General features: G+C 48.6%; 5 protein-coding genes across 5 annotated transcripts; 3 read left to right on the forward strand and 2 right to left on the reverse strand.

Moving 5' to 3' along the window:
• Positions 1-743: 743 nt before the first annotated feature.
• DEU56DRAFT_173905 (uncharacterized protein) lies at positions 744-1,817 on the forward strand. The gene is made up of 4 exons (XM_041344907.1): positions 744-1,195; positions 1,249-1,299; positions 1,351-1,455; positions 1,512-1,817. The coding sequence occupies exons 1-4, from the start codon at positions 953-955 to the stop codon at positions 1,677-1,679; spliced, it is 567 nt and encodes a 188-aa protein (XP_041201749.1). The 5' UTR covers positions 744-952; the 3' UTR covers positions 1,680-1,817.
• A 680-nt stretch (positions 1,818-2,497) lies between these two features.
• Positions 2,498-3,838, reverse strand: DEU56DRAFT_748403 (uncharacterized protein; the record flags this gene model as incomplete). Its single annotated transcript, XM_041349355.1, has 7 exons — positions 2,498-2,761; positions 2,818-3,002; positions 3,058-3,198; positions 3,252-3,327; positions 3,381-3,539; positions 3,590-3,708; positions 3,766-3,838. The coding sequence occupies 7 exons, from the start codon at positions 3,836-3,838 to the stop codon at positions 2,498-2,500; spliced, it is 1,017 nt and encodes a 338-aa protein (XP_041201750.1).
• Positions 3,839-11,402: 7,564 nt separating this feature from the next.
• DEU56DRAFT_748402 (uncharacterized protein) lies at positions 11,403-11,995 on the forward strand (the record flags this gene model as incomplete). Its single annotated transcript, XM_041349354.1, has 2 exons — positions 11,403-11,622; positions 11,754-11,995. Coding segments are annotated over 2 exons (462 nt in total), but the record flags the coding sequence as incomplete, so codon positions are not given.
• Positions 11,996-13,013: 1,018 nt separating this feature from the next.
• Positions 13,014-16,388, reverse strand: DEU56DRAFT_919301 (uncharacterized protein; the record flags this gene model as incomplete). The annotated part of the gene is made up of 9 exons (XM_041358249.1): positions 13,014-13,678; positions 13,731-14,334; positions 14,387-14,483; positions 14,537-14,712; positions 14,761-14,890; positions 14,937-15,165; positions 15,214-15,415; positions 15,469-15,992; positions 16,055-16,388. 9 exons carry the CDS (start codon positions 16,386-16,388, stop codon positions 13,014-13,016), a joined length of 2,961 nt encoding a protein of 986 aa, XP_041201752.1.
• Positions 16,389-16,634: 246 nt separating this feature from the next.
• DEU56DRAFT_919302 (uncharacterized protein) lies at positions 16,635-18,386 on the forward strand (the record flags this gene model as incomplete). The annotated part of the gene is made up of 5 exons (XM_041358250.1): positions 16,635-17,221; positions 17,305-17,641; positions 17,718-17,798; positions 17,854-18,174; positions 18,223-18,386. Coding segments are annotated over 5 exons (1,490 nt in total), but the record flags the coding sequence as incomplete, so codon positions are not given.
• Between the last annotated feature and the right edge of the window lie 20 nt (positions 18,387-18,406).

Consider the following 18,406-nt stretch of genomic DNA (forward strand, 5'->3'; position numbering starts at 1 on the left):
CCCATCCCACTGCTGTCAGAAGTATGTCACGCGAGAAGATAAGAACTGACAAGAACTCACTTTCTGCCATCCGAGTCCGGGCAGCAGTCCCAACACTTTGCACGCCTTGGCTTATGACGGAATGGGACAAAGTTCTGTTCGGGTCCTGAGGCCTGATGGGTCGAGGCTTCCACTTGCGCGACCAAGGGGATTTAACCATTGTATCTCATACGTACTAGTTGTTACAACATTGTTAGGGACGTTGCAGGGACCGTGTGAATGATTGGTTGAGAATAAGCGTAATAGGCTTTGAAGCGGTAAATCAATATGGCCACAGCCCACAGCTAAGCATCAGAACCGACGAGACTAAAAAGGCGAAGTGTGCGTGTTTGCATGGATGTAATATGTCTGGCGATATCGATGCAAACATTGAGGGTTTAAACTTCGCTGGACGCTGGCACTTCTGCGGTCATAAGTGTCCACACTGGCAACTATTTTCTCGCCTTCGTTTATACCACCAGCTTTAATTCTCAGCCTGTGCCGCAAGGACTCCATTACCTTTTAGATGATATGATAGATGCTTGTTCTCGATTCGTTTTCCCACGGTGTCCTTTACGCTCCAGGACATCCACTATTGTTGTAGCTCCAGAAATTTCCAATACTCGTTACTGACGTTGACTTACTCCATCGCCGCATAACAAGCTCTGGTCCTTCGAGTCCCGCCAGCTACTCGTTTCATCCGACGTCCAATGTCCCGTCGCCCTCACCCTCTCACCTGATTCACGCCAACTGGCTTACACGACCAAAGATGAACCGAATATCTACATATGCAACGTTCCACCCAACATCCTCGCTAGCGCCGGGCTTGCCGGAGAGGCACAGCCTAGTGTACGCATACACCCGCATAGATTCATTATTTATGCGCTAAAGTCTCTTACAGACCAGTAAACCTAAACGTCCACACCTCGCTAATATGCTCAATGTACGTTGTCCAGCTCTTCTACTCACAACGCCACACCATTCTTTATTACAGTCCGACGCAACACGTCGCCGTCAACCAGTGATATTGCCTGTTATATCTGCCATCCACCGCCCGCCAACACCTCTGCCGGCAAGGAACACAGGTTTTCCCCGCTTTCTGCGCAAACTGCTTCCCTCCTCCCATACAGACGCAGTTAGTCCTATTCGGAACAATCAGCCTCGTAACCCTTTGGACGTATGTTTCCTTTATTTGTTTGCTTCCCAGTTGACTTGATGTTTCCCTCGCAGTTCCCTGCTACAGCGCCCTTACCTCGTTCACATATAAATCCCCACGAGAACGTGAGTGGGGACTGCCGTAATCACATATTTGACTTACATTTTATTTTCTAGTCCCGACCCCCACCAGTACCACCCACTGCCCAATCCTTGTGGCCCATTCGGAAAGGTCAGACATCACCGGCCATCGTCGAAGTTCCTCTCGCACAGGGTAAAGAGGTTCGTACGACTCATTTTCGGTCACTGTCGTCTAGATCTCACGCATCCTTTTACAGCGGAACGCTGCAGCAGATGCTCCCGCTAAAGATGATGAATGGATTCGTGATGAAGACTATGTTTCTTCCCCTACTTCACCGAATCCCGATGCGCAACGGCTATCCACATCGGCAGGGCAGACCACATCCGGAGAACATGAAAGCAGCCGGGTGTGTTTCTGCTTTTAGATTGGTTTTGCGAACGGTACTATGATGAGCCCATCGTGGACGATTATATCCCCTTGCTAACTACGCGTTGTTACAATTCCTGCTGTGCAAAGTGTATTTTACAGACAGAAGGGCATGTCAAGTACAAAAGACTGGATGGCGCTTCAACACAGGAACGTTGAGTCGCAGACGAGCCGGAATGAAATAGAATGTATATCGGGTCTGATACATCCATTTACAGTGGAACGCTGCAGTGGGTGCTCCCGCAAAGATGATGACTTGACGCATAATGAAGACCATCATGATGTTCCTTCTACCCCTTCTTCACCGAATCAGGAATCAGGAATCACGACAGCCAACCACATCACGGCAGACCGGAATCAATGTCGGAGCGCATCGAAGGTTGTGTTTCTGCCTGTAGACTGGTTTTGACCGCATTCTACGGGTATGTCGATTTTACTGTATCCAATCGTTATTGCTCGTCGTGTGCGTTGTCTTAATAAACTCTTGAAGGGTATCGAATTCATGATCACCACACGCTTTTCTGGCTTGCTTCTCGGGCCGGCACTTGTCTGTTTTTGAATTCATAGGCAGCGTGGTGCCTTCGTGGATGCGACTGAGGATGACAACGGCGACTTCGTACGGACTGACGGCATGATGGGACAATGTTAAAGCCGAATGGCTGATTGCTGGGTTGCCGAACATTATGATCAGTTGTATAATAACATCGAAGAGCAACTCCTACGCATGGATTGAATGCAAACGCAGTATATATGCAATATGCACCTGGTACTATCAAGATACAATCGATTTTCATGAAGTCATTACGTTCATCTTCATTACACGTCGTAAGATGCCCCTTCCGCAGGCACCTCCTTGCCTGTCGATGGTCGGTCGTGATTCCCATTTCTGTACATTGAGGCACCATCATTGTGCGTCAACTGAGATATATGGACCTGCATAGGCTTCAAAGGATATTGCTGCAAGTTTCCCCGATTCGTCTCACTGGTGGACCATCCACGGACAGTCAAAACATGACTGTTTCTACTGATTGCGATTCGGATCATCACCATGTAGAAAACAATGGAGATGATGGGCATGAGCTATTTGGTCGAAGATTACTTAGTAACTTTCGACGATGTGTTATATGTGAACCTACTATGTCTATCATGACAAACGTTCCATTGTTCGAGCAGACGGAAGTGATTAGGGTGCAGAGGAGCGCTATGGAGTACACAATAGCAGCATCCACAATTACCCGTAATATGCTCGTCGTGGTGGATTTCGTAGCGCGAGAGGTAGAGACACTGCGTTCGATTTTCCAGATACGAAACACCAGTAACCCTGAACAAATTCAGTGTGAGGCCACAATGCCACGCTCAGGCAGAAGTGTACTTACCTGAACTCAATAAATTCGTTACAAATGCCAATGCATAGAATGTCAAGATCCATTCACGAGCCGCTGGGCTGGGGACGCTGCCGGAGACGCTAGCCATATGCGCAACTCGAGAAAAGTTAAAAGCTGAATAAACGCCAGTGGCTTCGAGGGTGTTATCAGAAAAGGCAGCTTCTTGTGTGTGATTGCAACATCACCTGCGACACTACACCACAGTATGCTTGGTAGGATGGTAACCCAGACGGTCTGCCAAACGACATAGCAACGATAAATCTTGTTGCCTTTCAATATCAATTTCATACTGGAAAATAAAAGATTGGACCCACCACCACCCCGTCGGCGACCAAAGTTTGCAAAACGAATATCACGTTCTTGATCACAAATATTTCTCCGGGAACGTCTGCGAAGAACGCCTCTGAGCCGCCTGAAATACTGCGGTACTTCACCAACCCGTCTTCAGTCCGAATGATGTCTACGACCATGTGCTTGGAGGAAGTCAGCAGATGATATCGAATATCAAAGGCAAGAAGCTAACCGCGGTACTCAGCACCAACAGCAGGACGGCCACAGCAGTGATTGGACGATTCGCGTCTCGTATGTGACGTTTGTAGGTTAGTGCCCACATGGTGCCAATAAACATAAGGACAGAAAAGCCTGGAGTACACTAGCTTGGTGGGTGTGGGGGGTGGCCAAACTTATTGAGATACTGACCGTATAACATGCCTTCCAGGACTGTTGACATTATAGCAGCACTATCCTGCGAAATGCCTTTCGAGAAAGTCATGGCGAAGATGATGCCCTGGGGATGTACAAGGGCTGGCACATTCGTCGTGTATATCGTAGTTTTAGCAGAACTTAATATATCATCATCCTGATCTTGGAGACCTTAGATCGGCAACCATCAGGCAGGTATTTATATCCAGCGCTCCTGGTCCTCACTTATCAGTTGCGGAACCGGTGAAGCTGGTATCTGAACGTGTTTGCTATGCAACTTGAATTTGAAGGTGTCACTGCCCGAAAGTGCTCAGACCCAACGAAATATTTGCTTACAGGACAAAAACTTCGTGCTTGATATTTCGGTCCTGGTGTAGCAACTCTTCATCGAGACGTGACCAATGCATTGGAGGAGGTGAGAAAACTACCCGCTGATAATCAGATTTATCACGATGTACACTTGAAATACGATGCATCATGAATCATGGTCATGCCAAGATCATGCATATCATGATGTGATCCTGACTCTCGGAGATGCAATAGAAAAAATGAACTTTGTGCGCACTGCGCACTGCAGAGAAGCTGAAATGTATTACATAATAAACCGGATTTGAACAAGCGTTTTTGTTTTGCAGTCTCTCGAGCCCAGTCGGACTTATCAAAGGAAGATGGTCAATTTTTTTTACAATGTTCATTGAATTACTAGACTGTCGACAAATTGACAATTGACCCACAACCTCCCGCGTGCTGAATCGAAAGAGGTCGGTTTTTCTCAAGCGCAGTCTGCTGACTTCTGCTCAACATTGTTGGCTCTGTACTCAACAGGCGCAGAACGGCGTGGTCTATCCTACTGATGGAACCGTCGTTCCAAACTGTATCGTCGCCTGACATATATACTATGTCATATTCTATCACTTTAACTGTGTGTCGCGAGTGTACCGGAACTTGCCCTTGGGCCCGCACTCCATAACTCTGACTTTCACCAGTGGAAAGCATGGGCGGAGCTATCCTGCGGTCCTCAGCTGATTATGCCCACTGTCCTAGTTCGTCTTGTGGATCTGGATGATTCGTTTCACAGATGTGGTACAGTTACTACTGATGGTATCAAACCCACAGGACCAGACGCTTCAAAGACTACGCTTAACATGCTTCTTCCCTGGGATGGTCCAAAGATTTTCAACCAACTTTGAATCACGGAAGTGACCCAATGCTTTGTCATGGAGAAGTCCTCCGCACAGATCACGCCTGCAGATATTAACGAGTACCAAAGCCATGATATTTCAGCCCAAGGAGGAGGAAGTCGCATCCTCGTGTACTTCCCTGTTCATGACAGTGGAGTAACTACGTTCTAATGAAAATGACGCCACATTTCTTTGCCCCCTTAGCACTACAGTGAGTGATCAATGCAGTCAGATATTCTGATGCTGAGAGCTTGTAATGTGTAGCTTACGTCCCACGATATGCACACGTCAGCCTGCAGACGGATGCCGGACGTGGTCTTCTCGCACGATACCGCAGAACGCAGACCAGTAGGGATCTCGGCCAATCCATAAAGCACTTTGAACGCGCCTCTGATCTCTGCCCCATGAGTCATCCCTGCCGCCCTGCAGTACTGTTTAATCTAGCTACGGCGAAGTTTGTTAGTTGCCAAGCTAATAGAACACACCCCAACCTCGAGATCCCTATCTCTCTTTTCAAGACGACCTTGATTTGTGTCCCACTGGCCATCCTGACCGACCCATCACCCAGCTCCATCTTGTCATTGCTCTGCTGTCTTGCTTCACGAAACGGTAATTAAAGGCAGATGCTGAAGCGGCTGAAGAGTTACTCCGCGAAATACTTAGTGTTTGCCATGCCGACAGCCACATCTACAGAGCAGTTTTGCTTGCGACCGAAACTTATCTGGATTCTGATGATCTGCTCTGCATCCGGCTGGAAGCATAGATGCACATGATCTTCGGCAGGAGCGGGCCGCTGCATCCATGCATCAAATCAACTTGCTGATCTGGCAAAGCAGTGTTTGCAGAGAGATGATCCCTATGCCTTAGATGAAGTGATACCCAAGCTTCATTACGATGCATCATTGCAATTTGCACTGGATGTTGGTCGAATCTTACTCTAGCTTACGTAATCAATTACCTTGTGTAGCGCGCATGTCCTAGTAGTAGTCACATAAACTTGCCTTTTGCCATCATCGTCCTTCCACGAATCACCAGACACTCTGTTTTTCTACACTGGGTTACTACAACACCGTGCATGCCTGCTGAGGGAAATTGCTATGTAATCTGAGCGTAATGCTGCTCACTCGCTGTGAGTGTTACAGTTCTACTCGTTTCTCCTATATTCTATCCGTTTCCATCACTTTCTATCATATTCTATCGTACGATTCTCATTCTCTTTTCTGATTGGATCCTCATTTACAAGCTCCGCTTGAACATTCGTCCCATTCCCTATTTAAACCACCTACTTATCGCATGTATTCCTTAACTTGACCTATGCAGACCAGGGCCTGCAGACTCTAGCTTTACTTGTGCAATCGAACTCTACTTTGATCTTTGATACCAGACGTCTTTGTGACGCTGAGCGTAACAAAAGGTCAAGTTACTTCTTTACTATGCCGTTCACTCGAACAGGCGTCTTGAACTAGCACTACGGCATCAGGACTCAGACTACCTCCTGGATTTACCCAGGACGGCGACCTAGAACCAGTCTTCACCGACGCAGACGGAAGACAGTGGACTCTCTCCCAGTGGAGTGACCACAAGAAAGAACACGCACCTGAAGGACACACCTGGAACTTTTGGACCCAGACCTACGAACCCCCCCAGAAAACCCCCACATCAGACGACGACATGCCCAGAGAAATCGGCACACCTCCCGCGCCTTTCAATGGCGACACCAGAACCGCTCAAGGATGGGCTCTCCAACTCGAAGCCTACCTTGACATGAACGACGAAATCTACGACTCCGACAAGAAGAAAGTCATATTCGCTTTGAGTCGCATGACCAAAGGCGAAGCAGCTAAGTGGGACGAAGGCCACCTCAAAGCAGCTTCCGCTGCGAAAACTTACGGAACCTTCCTCAAGTACGTCGAGAAGTTCAAGGGGACCTTCTTCCCCAAGAACAGTGCCCAAACCGCCATTAGGCGTATTTCCACCCTGAAACAAACCGGCAGCGTCGCCGCCTATGCATCCCTATTCCGCACCATCATCGCCGACACCGGCATAGAAGAAGAAATCACCCGCACCATGTTCTTCCGCAATGGATTGAAACGCGAGATTCTCGCAGCCATCCTTGCATTCGACACCACCCCTACCGACCTCGCAGGTTGGCTCGACAAAGCCCTTGAAGTCGAAGTGCGCAGGACGCTCATCGCGCCGCCCACTTTCACCAAGGCCAGAGATCCCTATGCGATGGATATTGACAGGGCAGAGGTAGGAGAAGATGACAATGGTGAGACGACGAGGAAGACCCGCAAGACTTACCTGACGCCTCAAGAACGCGAGCGCAGGAAGAAGAACGGCCTTTGCTTCAAATGCGGCAAGAAAGGCCTCATCAAGGACTGCCCGAACCATCCCACGGTGACGGCAGCAAAGAAGACTTCCGTCAAGGACAACGACGAAGAATACCGCGAATTCCAAGAGTGGAAAGCGTTCAAAGCCCGCCAAATGAAGAAAGGCAAGGGTAAGGAGAAGAAGGAGGAAAGTAGCGATGAGGAGGATTTTTAGAACGGGGATCTGCACCGGTGTCAGACACCCCTAGAATAGGACTCTTAGTACAATCAATTGGCGACTCAAAATCTATTCGTATTCCGTTAACCATTGAATCATCTAGGACCGACAAAACCACCGAAGCAAGCGCACTAATCGATAGCGGCGCAGAAGGGGAGTTCATTGATTGGCAATTCGTCTGAAGAAACTCCATCAAGACTCATTTTCTCGATAAGCCCATACCCGTACACAATGTGGATGGCACGCTCAACAAAAATGGAAAAATCACACGGTACTGTAATCTATCCTTTTCTGTTCGCAATCTTCCCATGAAGACGCATTTCCTTGTAACCTCTTTAGGAGGAGAGGACACGATTCTGGGAATGACTTGGCTAAAACAAGAAAACCCTAATATAGATTGGACCGCCGAAGAAGTACATCTTCACGAGTGCACTATTTCCGCTGCTAAAACCAGCGAAGAAGACGTCTTTTATGACGCATTAGAACCAGAAGAAGAAGACGTCTTCCATGACGCAATGGAAAGTATTCCAGAAACACCATTCTCTCTTGACGACCTCCCTAACCTCTTAGACCTCGACGAAGACGACGAAATAGTCGTATCGGTGAGAAAAGCCGACAACATCTCCCAAACCCTCGCCCAGGACGCCGCAAAACCCAAGAAATCCTTCGAGGAACTCGTCCCACCAGAGTTCCAGAAGTATAAAGACATATTCGGTGACGTAGCTAACGGAACTCTCCCACCAGAACGCAAGTTTGATCACAAGATCGACCTCAAGGATTCCTTCGAACCGCGGAAATGCAAAATTTATCCGCTTAACGCCAAAGAAGAGAAGGCCATGAACGACTTTATTGACGAACATCTCGCTAAAGGTACTATCCGACCCTCCGAATCCCCGCAATCATCACCCTTCTTTTTCGTTGGCAAGAAAGACGGATCTCTCCGGCCATGCCAAGACTATCGATATTTGAATGAACACACGGTTAAAAATAACTACCCATTACCGCTGATCTCAGATTTGATAGATAAACTCAAAGACGCCCAGATCTTCACCAAGATGGACATCCGATGGGGATATAACAACGTACGTATGAAAGACTCCGACTGTTGGAAAGCGGCATTTGCCACATCCAGAGGACTCTTCGAACCATTGGTAATGTTTTTCAGCATGTGCAACTCGCCAGCCACCTTCCAGTCTATGATGAACGAACTGTTCGGAGACATGATCCAGGAAGGATGGATAATCATTTACATGGACGACATACTGATCTTCTCCAAAGATTTCGAAACCCATCAGATTCGTACCCATAAGGTACTTCAACGACTCCGCGACAACTTCCTCCACCTCAAACCCGAAAAATGTACCTTCAACGTAAAAGAAATCGACTACCTCGGCATGATCATCAAACCCGGCTCCGTCGCCATGGACCCAGTTAAGCTAAACGGTATATCCGAATGGAAGACTCCCACGAAAGTCAAGGAAGTCCGATCATTCCTCGGATTCGCTAATTTCTACCGCTGTTTCATCGCTAACTACTCTTCTATCGCACGACCCTTAATAGATCTAACCAAGAAAGACGAACCATTCTCATGGACCCCAGAACGCGAACACGCCTTTCTCAGGCTCAAAGAAATATTCACATCCTCACCTATCCTCCAAATACCCGACAAGAACCTCCCTTTCGCAATCGCGACTGACGCCTCCCTCTACGCAACTGGGGGAGTTCTCCTCCAGAAAGACCCCAACGGCAGCTGGCTCCCCTGCTCATTCCTCTCCCAATCCTTCAACCCCGCCGAACGAAATTACCAGATATACGACCGCGAGTTACTCGCAATCGTCCGTGCTTTGAAAGCATGGCGACATTACCTACTCGGATCCCCTTTCCCTGTCCTCGTACAAACTGACCATAAAAACCTTCAATATTTCAGAGACGTCCAAGACTTGAACCGCCGCCAAGCACGTTGGCAAACCTTCCTTTCCCAATTCGAATTACGTATTGAACATGTACCGGGTAAAGACCTCATTATACCCGACTTATTATCTCGTAGAGCGGATCACCTTCCGGACGATAGCGTCAAAAAGGACAATCTCCAGATACAATTACTTCCCGATTCGTTATTCATTAACACCATTGACACTTCCTTTACGGACAGATTACGTATTTCTTCATCGGTTGACCCGGTAGTACATACCGCGCTACAAGCGCTCACTGATCCGACCATCCCTCCTCCCCTCCGTTCCGCTCTTTCCGATTGGAAATTGAGCGACGGAATTCTTACTTATAAAGGACTCACCTATGTATCTCCAGGAGACCTTCGTCGCGAAATCACTTCCCTTCATCACGACTCCCCTACCGCCGGCCATCCTGGTCACTTCAAGACTCAAGAACTCCTCTCTCGCAACTTCTGGTGGCCCGGCCTCTCCACCTTTGTCAAGAACTACGTCGACGGCTGTAGCATCTGCCAACAGAACAAAGTAAACACACACCCGTCCTCCCCTCCTCTCCAACCGATACCCGCCCCTCTCTCCAATCGACCCTTCGCTCAGGTCTCGGTCGACCTCATCACCGACCTTCCACCATCCGATGGCTTTGACAGCATCATGGTCACGGTGGACCATGGCCTTTCGAAGGGGGTAATTTTCACCCCTTGTACCAAGACGATCGACACTGAAGGCGTCACGAACATTTTCTTTTCCAAAGTTTTCTCTAGATACGGACTTTACGATAAAATTATCTCTGACCGCGGACCTCAGTTCGCCTCCAGATTCCAGATCGAACTCGGAAGACTCCTCGGATACAAGAATTCCCTTTCCACTGCGTTTCATCCCCAGAGTGATGGAGAGACCGAACAAGTTAACCAAGAGCTCGAAGTCTACCTCCGGATCTTTTGTGGCAATGACCAAACTGGCTGGGCCGCCATGCTCCCCCTAGCAGAATTCGTCCATAATTCTCGTCATCATTCTGCCCACGGCACCTCCCCTTTCTACCTCATGATGGGCTATCACCCGAAACACCTCCCTGACGTTCATCCTAAAACCGACATCCCCAATATCGAACAACGTCTCTTCATGCTTAACAAAGCACGCGATGAAGCGCTAGCCGCTCATGAACTCGCACGAAACACTATGCGCCAGTGCATCTCCTCCCGATTCACCCCGTTCGCTAAAGGTGACAAAGTCTGCCTCGAAGCCAAGAATCTCCACCTTGGATATCCTAACCGCAAACTCGCTCCTAAGTGCGAAGGACCCTTTACCATCACCGACGTATTATCCCCAGTCACTTATCGACTTGCTCTGCCCGCACAGTGGCGTATTCACCCCGTCTTCCATGCCGCCCTCCTATCCCCTTATAAAGAAAACGACATTCACGGTCCTAACTTTATCGCACCACCACCGGATGTCATTGACAGCGAAGAAGAACAAGAAATTGAAGCCATCGTTGGTCATCGTGGCTCAGCTTCTAGACGCTCCTACAACGTTAGCTGGAAAGGCTTCCCGAGTTCCGAGAACGAATGGATGACAGAGAGGCAACTAGGTAACGCTTCTGACATTTTACTTGCATATAAGCGCGCACATCGTCTTTGACAATTCTATTTAGTATTCAGTGCATACTACTCTCCTTAAAACGGGGGTAATGTTACAGTTCTACTCGTTTCTCCTATATTCTATCCGTTTCCATCACTTTCTATCATATTCTATCGTACGATTCTCATTCTCTTTTCTGATTGGATCCTCATTTACAAGCTCCGCTTGAACATTCGTCCCATTCCCTATTTAAACCACCTACTTATCGCATGTATTCCTTAACTTGACCTACGCAGACCAGGGCCTGCAGACTCTAGCTTTACTTGTGCAATCGAACTCTACTTTGATCTTTGATACCAGACGTCTTTGTGACGCCGAGCGTAACAGTGAGCGTCGAGGCAATAGCCAAGACGTCGGCGAGGCCATCACGATTCTCAGGCAAACATTGGCTTTGCACCCAAGCAGTCACCGAGATCGGGTTCTGCCATTAAATAACCTTGCAAATGGACTCTCTACCCGCTTTGAGCACGGAGGCAATTACCAAGATTTGGATGAGGCTATCATGTTTTGCAAGGAAGCACTGGATTTAGTCCCGGTCAGTCACACATCGGTTCATGTCATTAAATGACCTTGGGAATTGACTCTCCAACCGCTTCAAGCACCGAGGCAATGTCCAAGACTTGGATCAGGCTATTGCGCTTCACAGAGGAAGCGCTGAATTTGTTCCTAGTCGGTCACCCAAATCGACCCAAGTCATTAAATAGCCTTGCGTATACGCTCTCTACTCGCATACAGCACCGAGGCGACGGCAAAGAATTGAATGAAGCTATCGCATATCACAGGGAAGCGCTATATCGGACCCTGGTCGGTCACTCAAGTCGGTCCAAGTCATTAAATAACCTTGCGAATCTGTGCATTGACTCTGTTGACGCAACACATCAGGAAATCACGGGTTTACCTTCTCAACCTTAAATCACTTAATTTACGAAACAAGGCGTGAAAGTTCGCTAATTACAACTTTTTTCACTTATTCTTTGGACGCGGAAAGTGGGCACCATTAAATTAAGTCGAAGGACTGAAATAAGCAAAATAAGAAACAAAGTGCAAGTGTCTGCCATTCACGCTATCTTAAGTGACAGCGGACTGAAATAAGTAAAATAAGAAACAAAGTGCAAGTGTCCGCCATTCACACTAAGGTTCTCCAGTGATGGCAACAATCTCCCCAAGCGCGCGAAGCATTGTGGAACGATCTCGAGCATCTGCGATTCATCAAGCTGACAGAAAATGACTCGGAGTCCTGACCTTCTTGTCCCACCTAGCCACACGAAACTTCCTCGTCAAGGAACCCCCAAGATGTCCGCTAGAAGCTCTTGTGGGTTCTTGGATGAGGGGATGTTGGGGGTTCTTGGACGAGGGGATGTTGGGGGTTCTTTGATGAGCGGATGTTGGGGGTTCTTGGGGGTTCTTGGACGAGGGGATGTTGGGGGTTCTTTGATGAGCGGATGTTGCGGGTTCTTGGATGAGGGGATGTTGGGGGTTCTTGGGGGTTCTTGGACGAGGGGATGTTGCGGGTTCTTTGATGAGCGGATGTTGCGGGTTCTTGGATGAGGGGATGTTGGGGGTTCTTTGATGAGGGGATGTTGGGGGTTCTTGGACGAGCGGATGTTGGGGGTTCTTGGGGGTTCTTGGACGAGGGGATGTTGCGGGTTCTTGGATGAGCGGATGTTGGGGGTTCTTTGATGAGGGGATGTTGGGGGTTCTTGGACGAGCGGATGTTGGGGGTTCTTGGGGGTTCTTGGACGAGGGGATGTTGGGGGTTCTTGGACGAGGGGATGTTGGGGGTTCTTGGACGAGGGGATGTTGGGGGTTCTTAGTCGAGGTCCTTCCATGATGATACCACCAGCCGTGTATATACCACACTGCGTGACGAGCAAACACACTGGAATTCAATCATGATAAGTAGTACAGAAATGATAAACTTTGGGGGAGCCTAAGACGCGATCTCGAATGCGTGGTGGTCCGCGAACTTGTTTACATAGTATAGTTTGAATATGTCAAGGGTGTGATGGAATGTGATTGATGGTGGGAGGGGGGTTGTGCCAAAAACCGGAATTAAGTGAGCTGCACGAAAAATAGTGTCAATATGAATCACTGCGAAGTGTGGGGTGTGATTCGCTGTGAAAGCTGGCTTGACCATCCACATGCCAGTGTCAGGATCAGGCGCGTCACCAACCCTATTAAACCAACGGACCACGGCGCACGGAACACGTCTGGCATTCTGGCGAAGAGAGAAGAATGCCATAACGCGGGCTACATCCATTCCCCGCATCCCGTGAACATCTGAGTTAGTGATCACGAAGACGCAATCATTGCGGGCGTGCTCGTTTCTCCATAAGGGACATGCACGTATATGTTCGCGTTTCATGCCACCAATTCCGCTGAGATCGCTGGGTGCGTGAAACGTGGACGATGCAGAATTAAACACAGAAATTCGACCTCGATAGTGCGGGGACTCTAGGAGAGGGACGTTGGTAGGGTCGCGAGCATCGTCAGGATTGGACTGTTCGAACAGGAACCATCGAACGAGGTCGGGCAAGTCGGGGATGTTGAGCTCAGCGCTAAGCTCTGGAATGCTTCGTGCACGTTTTGTCCCTTCTATGTACTAGTTGTCAGTAGATAAAATGAAAAGCGATGAATGTGTACTTACGTGGTGTCTTAGCGAGTTCTACGTGTGCGAGGACTGATGTAGGGTCGTCGATGACCTCAAAGTCTTCGTTTCCATCTGCTCCAGCGTCTGACAAGACAGGCGGCACGTGTTGGTCTGAATCGAGTTGTTCCATGGGGGCTTGTTGGTTCAGCGCAGTAAGAACAGAAGTTAGGCAGGAGCCGTTAAGCATCCCACGAGCGTGAAAATCTTGACGTGATGCAGTCAACTTATCTAAGCGTTGGTTCGTCACGAGCATCTGGCCTAGGGCTTTGTAACGATTGGACCGTCTCCACGGTTCCTTAACGGCCTTGATATGCTTGGATTCTGTTATCGAGGAACAAAGTCCATTCAGGGCTCCGAAAAGTCGAATGAGGGTGTGGTAGTGTTTGATTGAATGTTGTCGAGGGAGTGAAAAGGTCGGAATTGTCCCAGAAGACTTGAAGATTTCGCGGTAGTGATGGAATCGAACGACCGCGTCATCGATCTCTTTGAGAGTTGTCTCCGTGATGACGTTCCGACAGACAAGGTGGCAGAATTCGAGGAGAGCACGGAATGTGCGAACGATCTCTGTCGGGACATAGCCTTCAATTGCCGGTAGATATACCTGAGTGATGTTAGTCAAAAGTCCGAGTCCAATGGGAGGAATGTCAAAGTACCTTCATAAGCGCTTTTGAGTCGTCCCCGGTCCACTGTTTGAAGTTGCGCCCTTGAGGAAATCTGCGCAATCCCGAAAACGCCGGAGCTGCTGCGATTCTGTTTGCAATACTAGTAAGCCAGGTTCTCGGTTAATGTAATGATTGGCGCACCTTCGATCAATGTCGTCGAGCATGATATCAGCTCGTGCTTGTCCATGCATCCGCACAAGGTATTTTTCAACCCATGCGACAAGGTGATCTTTGAAGGCACCCTTTATGATCTGGTGGAGGAGATCTGGGGCAATGAGCTCATGTATGTCGGCTCGCGGAAAGTCGTTTGTAAACGGCTATATGAGCGCGTTAATTCTGATCAAAAACAATACTCGAAGACTTACCACAAGTTGAGCGACAATTCCATACTCGAACCATAACATCCCATGGTCACACTCTTCAATTAGCGTGTCGGTATGAAATCTTGAGCGCAGGAGATTGTCATCGTCGAGGGTCTTGTTATTCGAAGTACATCTATCATATATTTAGTAATGAGGAAGCGACAAATACAAATACTCACTTTGCACACCAAAATCGGACTATACACGCGAGCAAAACTTGTTCTTCATAGTCTGCAATGTAAGGGCCAAGTCCGTAGATAACGCGACGATAATGGCCATCGCCAAAGCGTACGACTTCGGGCTTGGTCATTGCGGGCTTCAGGTTCTTCAGAATGAATGAAAGGCAGGAATGAAATAGTTGTCGATGGAATTTGCGGAATATCGCAGTCTTTGCGTGCTGTTTAGTCGCTTCGTGTAGTGAGGTCAATGAAGATATGCGATTGGAGAGGAACTTACTCTTCGGCATTGCTAGAAATCCAACAACGGCGACCGCATTGCGGTGAGCGCGACGTACATTATTGCGGACATTTCCTATGGATGCATATAGCGGATAATAATCGTTCTGCCCGGTTGCAACCGACACCGTGGTTTTGTCGCTGCCAAGGATGACAGGAATGAATGTCGAGCCATGTGTGTCTGGATCCTCAGCAATTTGATCCTGTATAGATGTGAATTAAATTAACTAGCATGACAAGGAAGGTGACAACTTACTGCGTGATTCCACGCCCAGTCGCCAGACATGAAGTCTTGCCACTGGCGCTCGTCTGTCTCTGTTGCGAATTCGCGGTAAGGTCGAAGATCAATTTCTGCGGCATAGTCAGGGTTGGCAAGCATGTTTCGAACGATGTCGTGAGGTTCACGAAACCAGACATCATAGCTGTCTGTCATCCAGGGTGCAGGGCCGTCATCTGGATGCTCTCCCGTATATTTGATGGAGAACGACTGCCATTTGACATCGCCCAAAGGCGTGTTGTCAATCGTCTTGTAAACATCGCGATGGTCTGCGAATAATACTTCTGATGTGTCAGCGCCGGCTCGGATTAGCGATGCCGCCCACATATCCAGAAGGTGGTCAATCTGTGTTGCGGGTGTCTGATTCTTGGAGAAAATATAGTCAGCAAGCTCGAATTCCAACCGATCACGGTAGGGAGTCCAATCATTGGGTGATTTTTCTGTAAGTGGTGGGGGTGGAGCTCCTGGAGGAAGGAAATTCCCTTCAGGATCACATGTGCGACCTTTGAAAATTGAGCAATTGGATATTAAAGAAAATGTGAAAAGGAAAGGAAAGGAAATGTACCGGTTAAGTGGGGGTGGAAGTTTCTATACAAGTGGTCGCCAGCACCAAAGAACTCAGCAGGTAAATCCTCTTCACCGGCGGCACCATTGTGTTCGATGGGATGTCCATCAAAGATAGGTGAAGGGGATCGACTGCGTTGAGACGGGTCTGGGTAAAATGGTGAAGGGGAACGGCCAGGCTGAGACGGGTCTGGGTGTGAGGGTGCAGCGTTGAGGACTGGATGTACTGCGTTCGTATGCTGAGTGAATCCAGACTTGTTCTTGAACCAGCAGTTGCATCCTGATTTGGTGCAGGGAATGCGAAGGGCACTGAAATCTTGTCTAAGGTGCGACATGGTGAATATGGTGGCCACAAAAATAACGGCGAGAAATAGAGTGGTTTTGAGTGTGCGCATGATGCGCAATTGGCCAATATGTGCCAGGGACGAGGAAAAAGGCTTGAATTGTGTGTAAGCATGGCAGCGCCATCTGTCTGAGTTTAGAAAAGATCGTGGGGCACTTACCAAAGTGTTGACTTTTCTCGATCCCTCTTCGGTGCTCACAACCTCAGTCATCTTGCTGTTACTGCTTTCCCGTCTGCTATGGTCTCTACTCGTCCTAAAAACGCAACTCAGCACCCTGGTGATGTCGTCAAGCAAGCTACAAGGAAGCGACGTACGGCAAAGCAAATTGCTGCAGATAATGAGCGGGCAAGAGAAGCACAGGAAGCACAGGAATTAGCCGCCAAAAACGGCATTGATCGTGTTGGAGCGATAGAAGCATCGATGGAGATAGAGCAGGCAGCAGCAGTAGCAAAGGTGACGCCTGTAAAGCCTCGTCCAAGGCCAGCTAAAAAGCAGCAGTGTGCTACCAAAGATGCCCCTTCAAACAGTCACAGTGCATTAGGGATTGATACCAGTGTCCAGTCTAAAGATGAGCGTACCTTGCAAGGTCTCACTGACGATGATATGGATGTAGGAGGTGATTATGGGGATGAGGTTGAGATGGCTGAGCCAAAGCCAAAGAAGAAGAAGAAAGTCAACCTTTTGTTACGCGAGGCTGTCAGTGCTGCGAGGTTGAAGAAGCAGAATGAGGATCGATCTGATATCGATCTGATTGATGCGCCTCAGCCTGGGAGACCTGTTGATGGCAAGGCACACGGCCTTGACAAGAAAGGAAACAATGTCGAGTCAGTGACTTTCTGTCTCACACCATCATGCTAATACTCACAGAGTCAACACTTTACTTTCTAAACTTGACCTCAAAATTCAGAGGCAAGAAATTCAGCTTGTCAGGGAAGATCAATAATTGGCGCGATCAAGTGGAACCTGATTCGAAGGGGAAATCCTCAAAGGCATCCTCAGTTCGGAGTGGGACAAGCATACCCTGCTCAACGACAGATTCAGTATTTAGCCGTGTAACGTCAACAACTACTTTCTCGCAGGCAACAGAACCCCCACCTACTCCAACCAAGACTTCAAAGTCCCAGGCCGACCATACACTTAAGGCCACCTACTCTGACGACGGCGACCTTGATGAGAGTGATTCTGACTCGGAAGAGCGTGCAGCTGCCATTGCAGAAAAAGGACAAGGCAAAGCTGCTATGACGGTAAGTTGCAGTGGACCCCTGGGGCCCTGACGAATGGCGTACTTACCATCTATTCCCGACCGTTATCGAAATCGAGAGTGGCACTGATACCGACGTGTATGTGACAGTTCCTAGCACGGGATCGAAGGGGAAAAACAAAGCCGTCACTCGCGCAAAGGTAAGTCCAATCAGCTATTTATGATTGACAAGATGTGTACTTACTATGTATATAGGTTATCGTTCCAGGAACGCCCCAGGAATCTGACACCGATGACAACGTCTTGGATATGCCACTGGCCGGCACTCCCTTCGCTGATTTGCCTTACGACAGGCAAGTAGAGATCGTTAGCTATGCCTTAGAGCAAGGTGCACCTCGTGCTGGCAAGAGGAAACTTGACCTTGGACCTGAAGACAACTCGAACGATTACGAGGATGGAGATGGAGATGACGTCATGGAGTTTGAAGATGACACCATGCAGCTCGACAGTGAGATTGAAGGCAGCACCCAACCTATTGCCAAAGAGGCGAATAAAGTAGTCCGCACCACTTCAGCGGTAAGCCACTCTTTTTTGGCAACATTTGTTCTAACAATGTCACCACAGACAAACACGACGGCTGTCGAGAAACCGATTGCACCGCTGCCAGCCAAGAAGGTTAAATTAGAGCCGGCTTCTAAAGCCTCCACAAAGGTACCACGCCCAGCCAAGAAGGTCAAATCAGAACCGGCGTCCAAAGTCGCGATGACCCGGGCACCAGACGTTCCTGAGTCGATGCTGGCAGACATGG

Source organism: Suillus clintonianus (assembly GCF_016758775.1).
Source record: "Suillus clintonianus strain FC179 chromosome Unknown DEU56scaffold_161, whole genome shotgun sequence".
NCBI classification, from domain to species: Eukaryota; Fungi; Basidiomycota; class Agaricomycetes; order Boletales; family Suillaceae; genus Suillus; species Suillus clintonianus.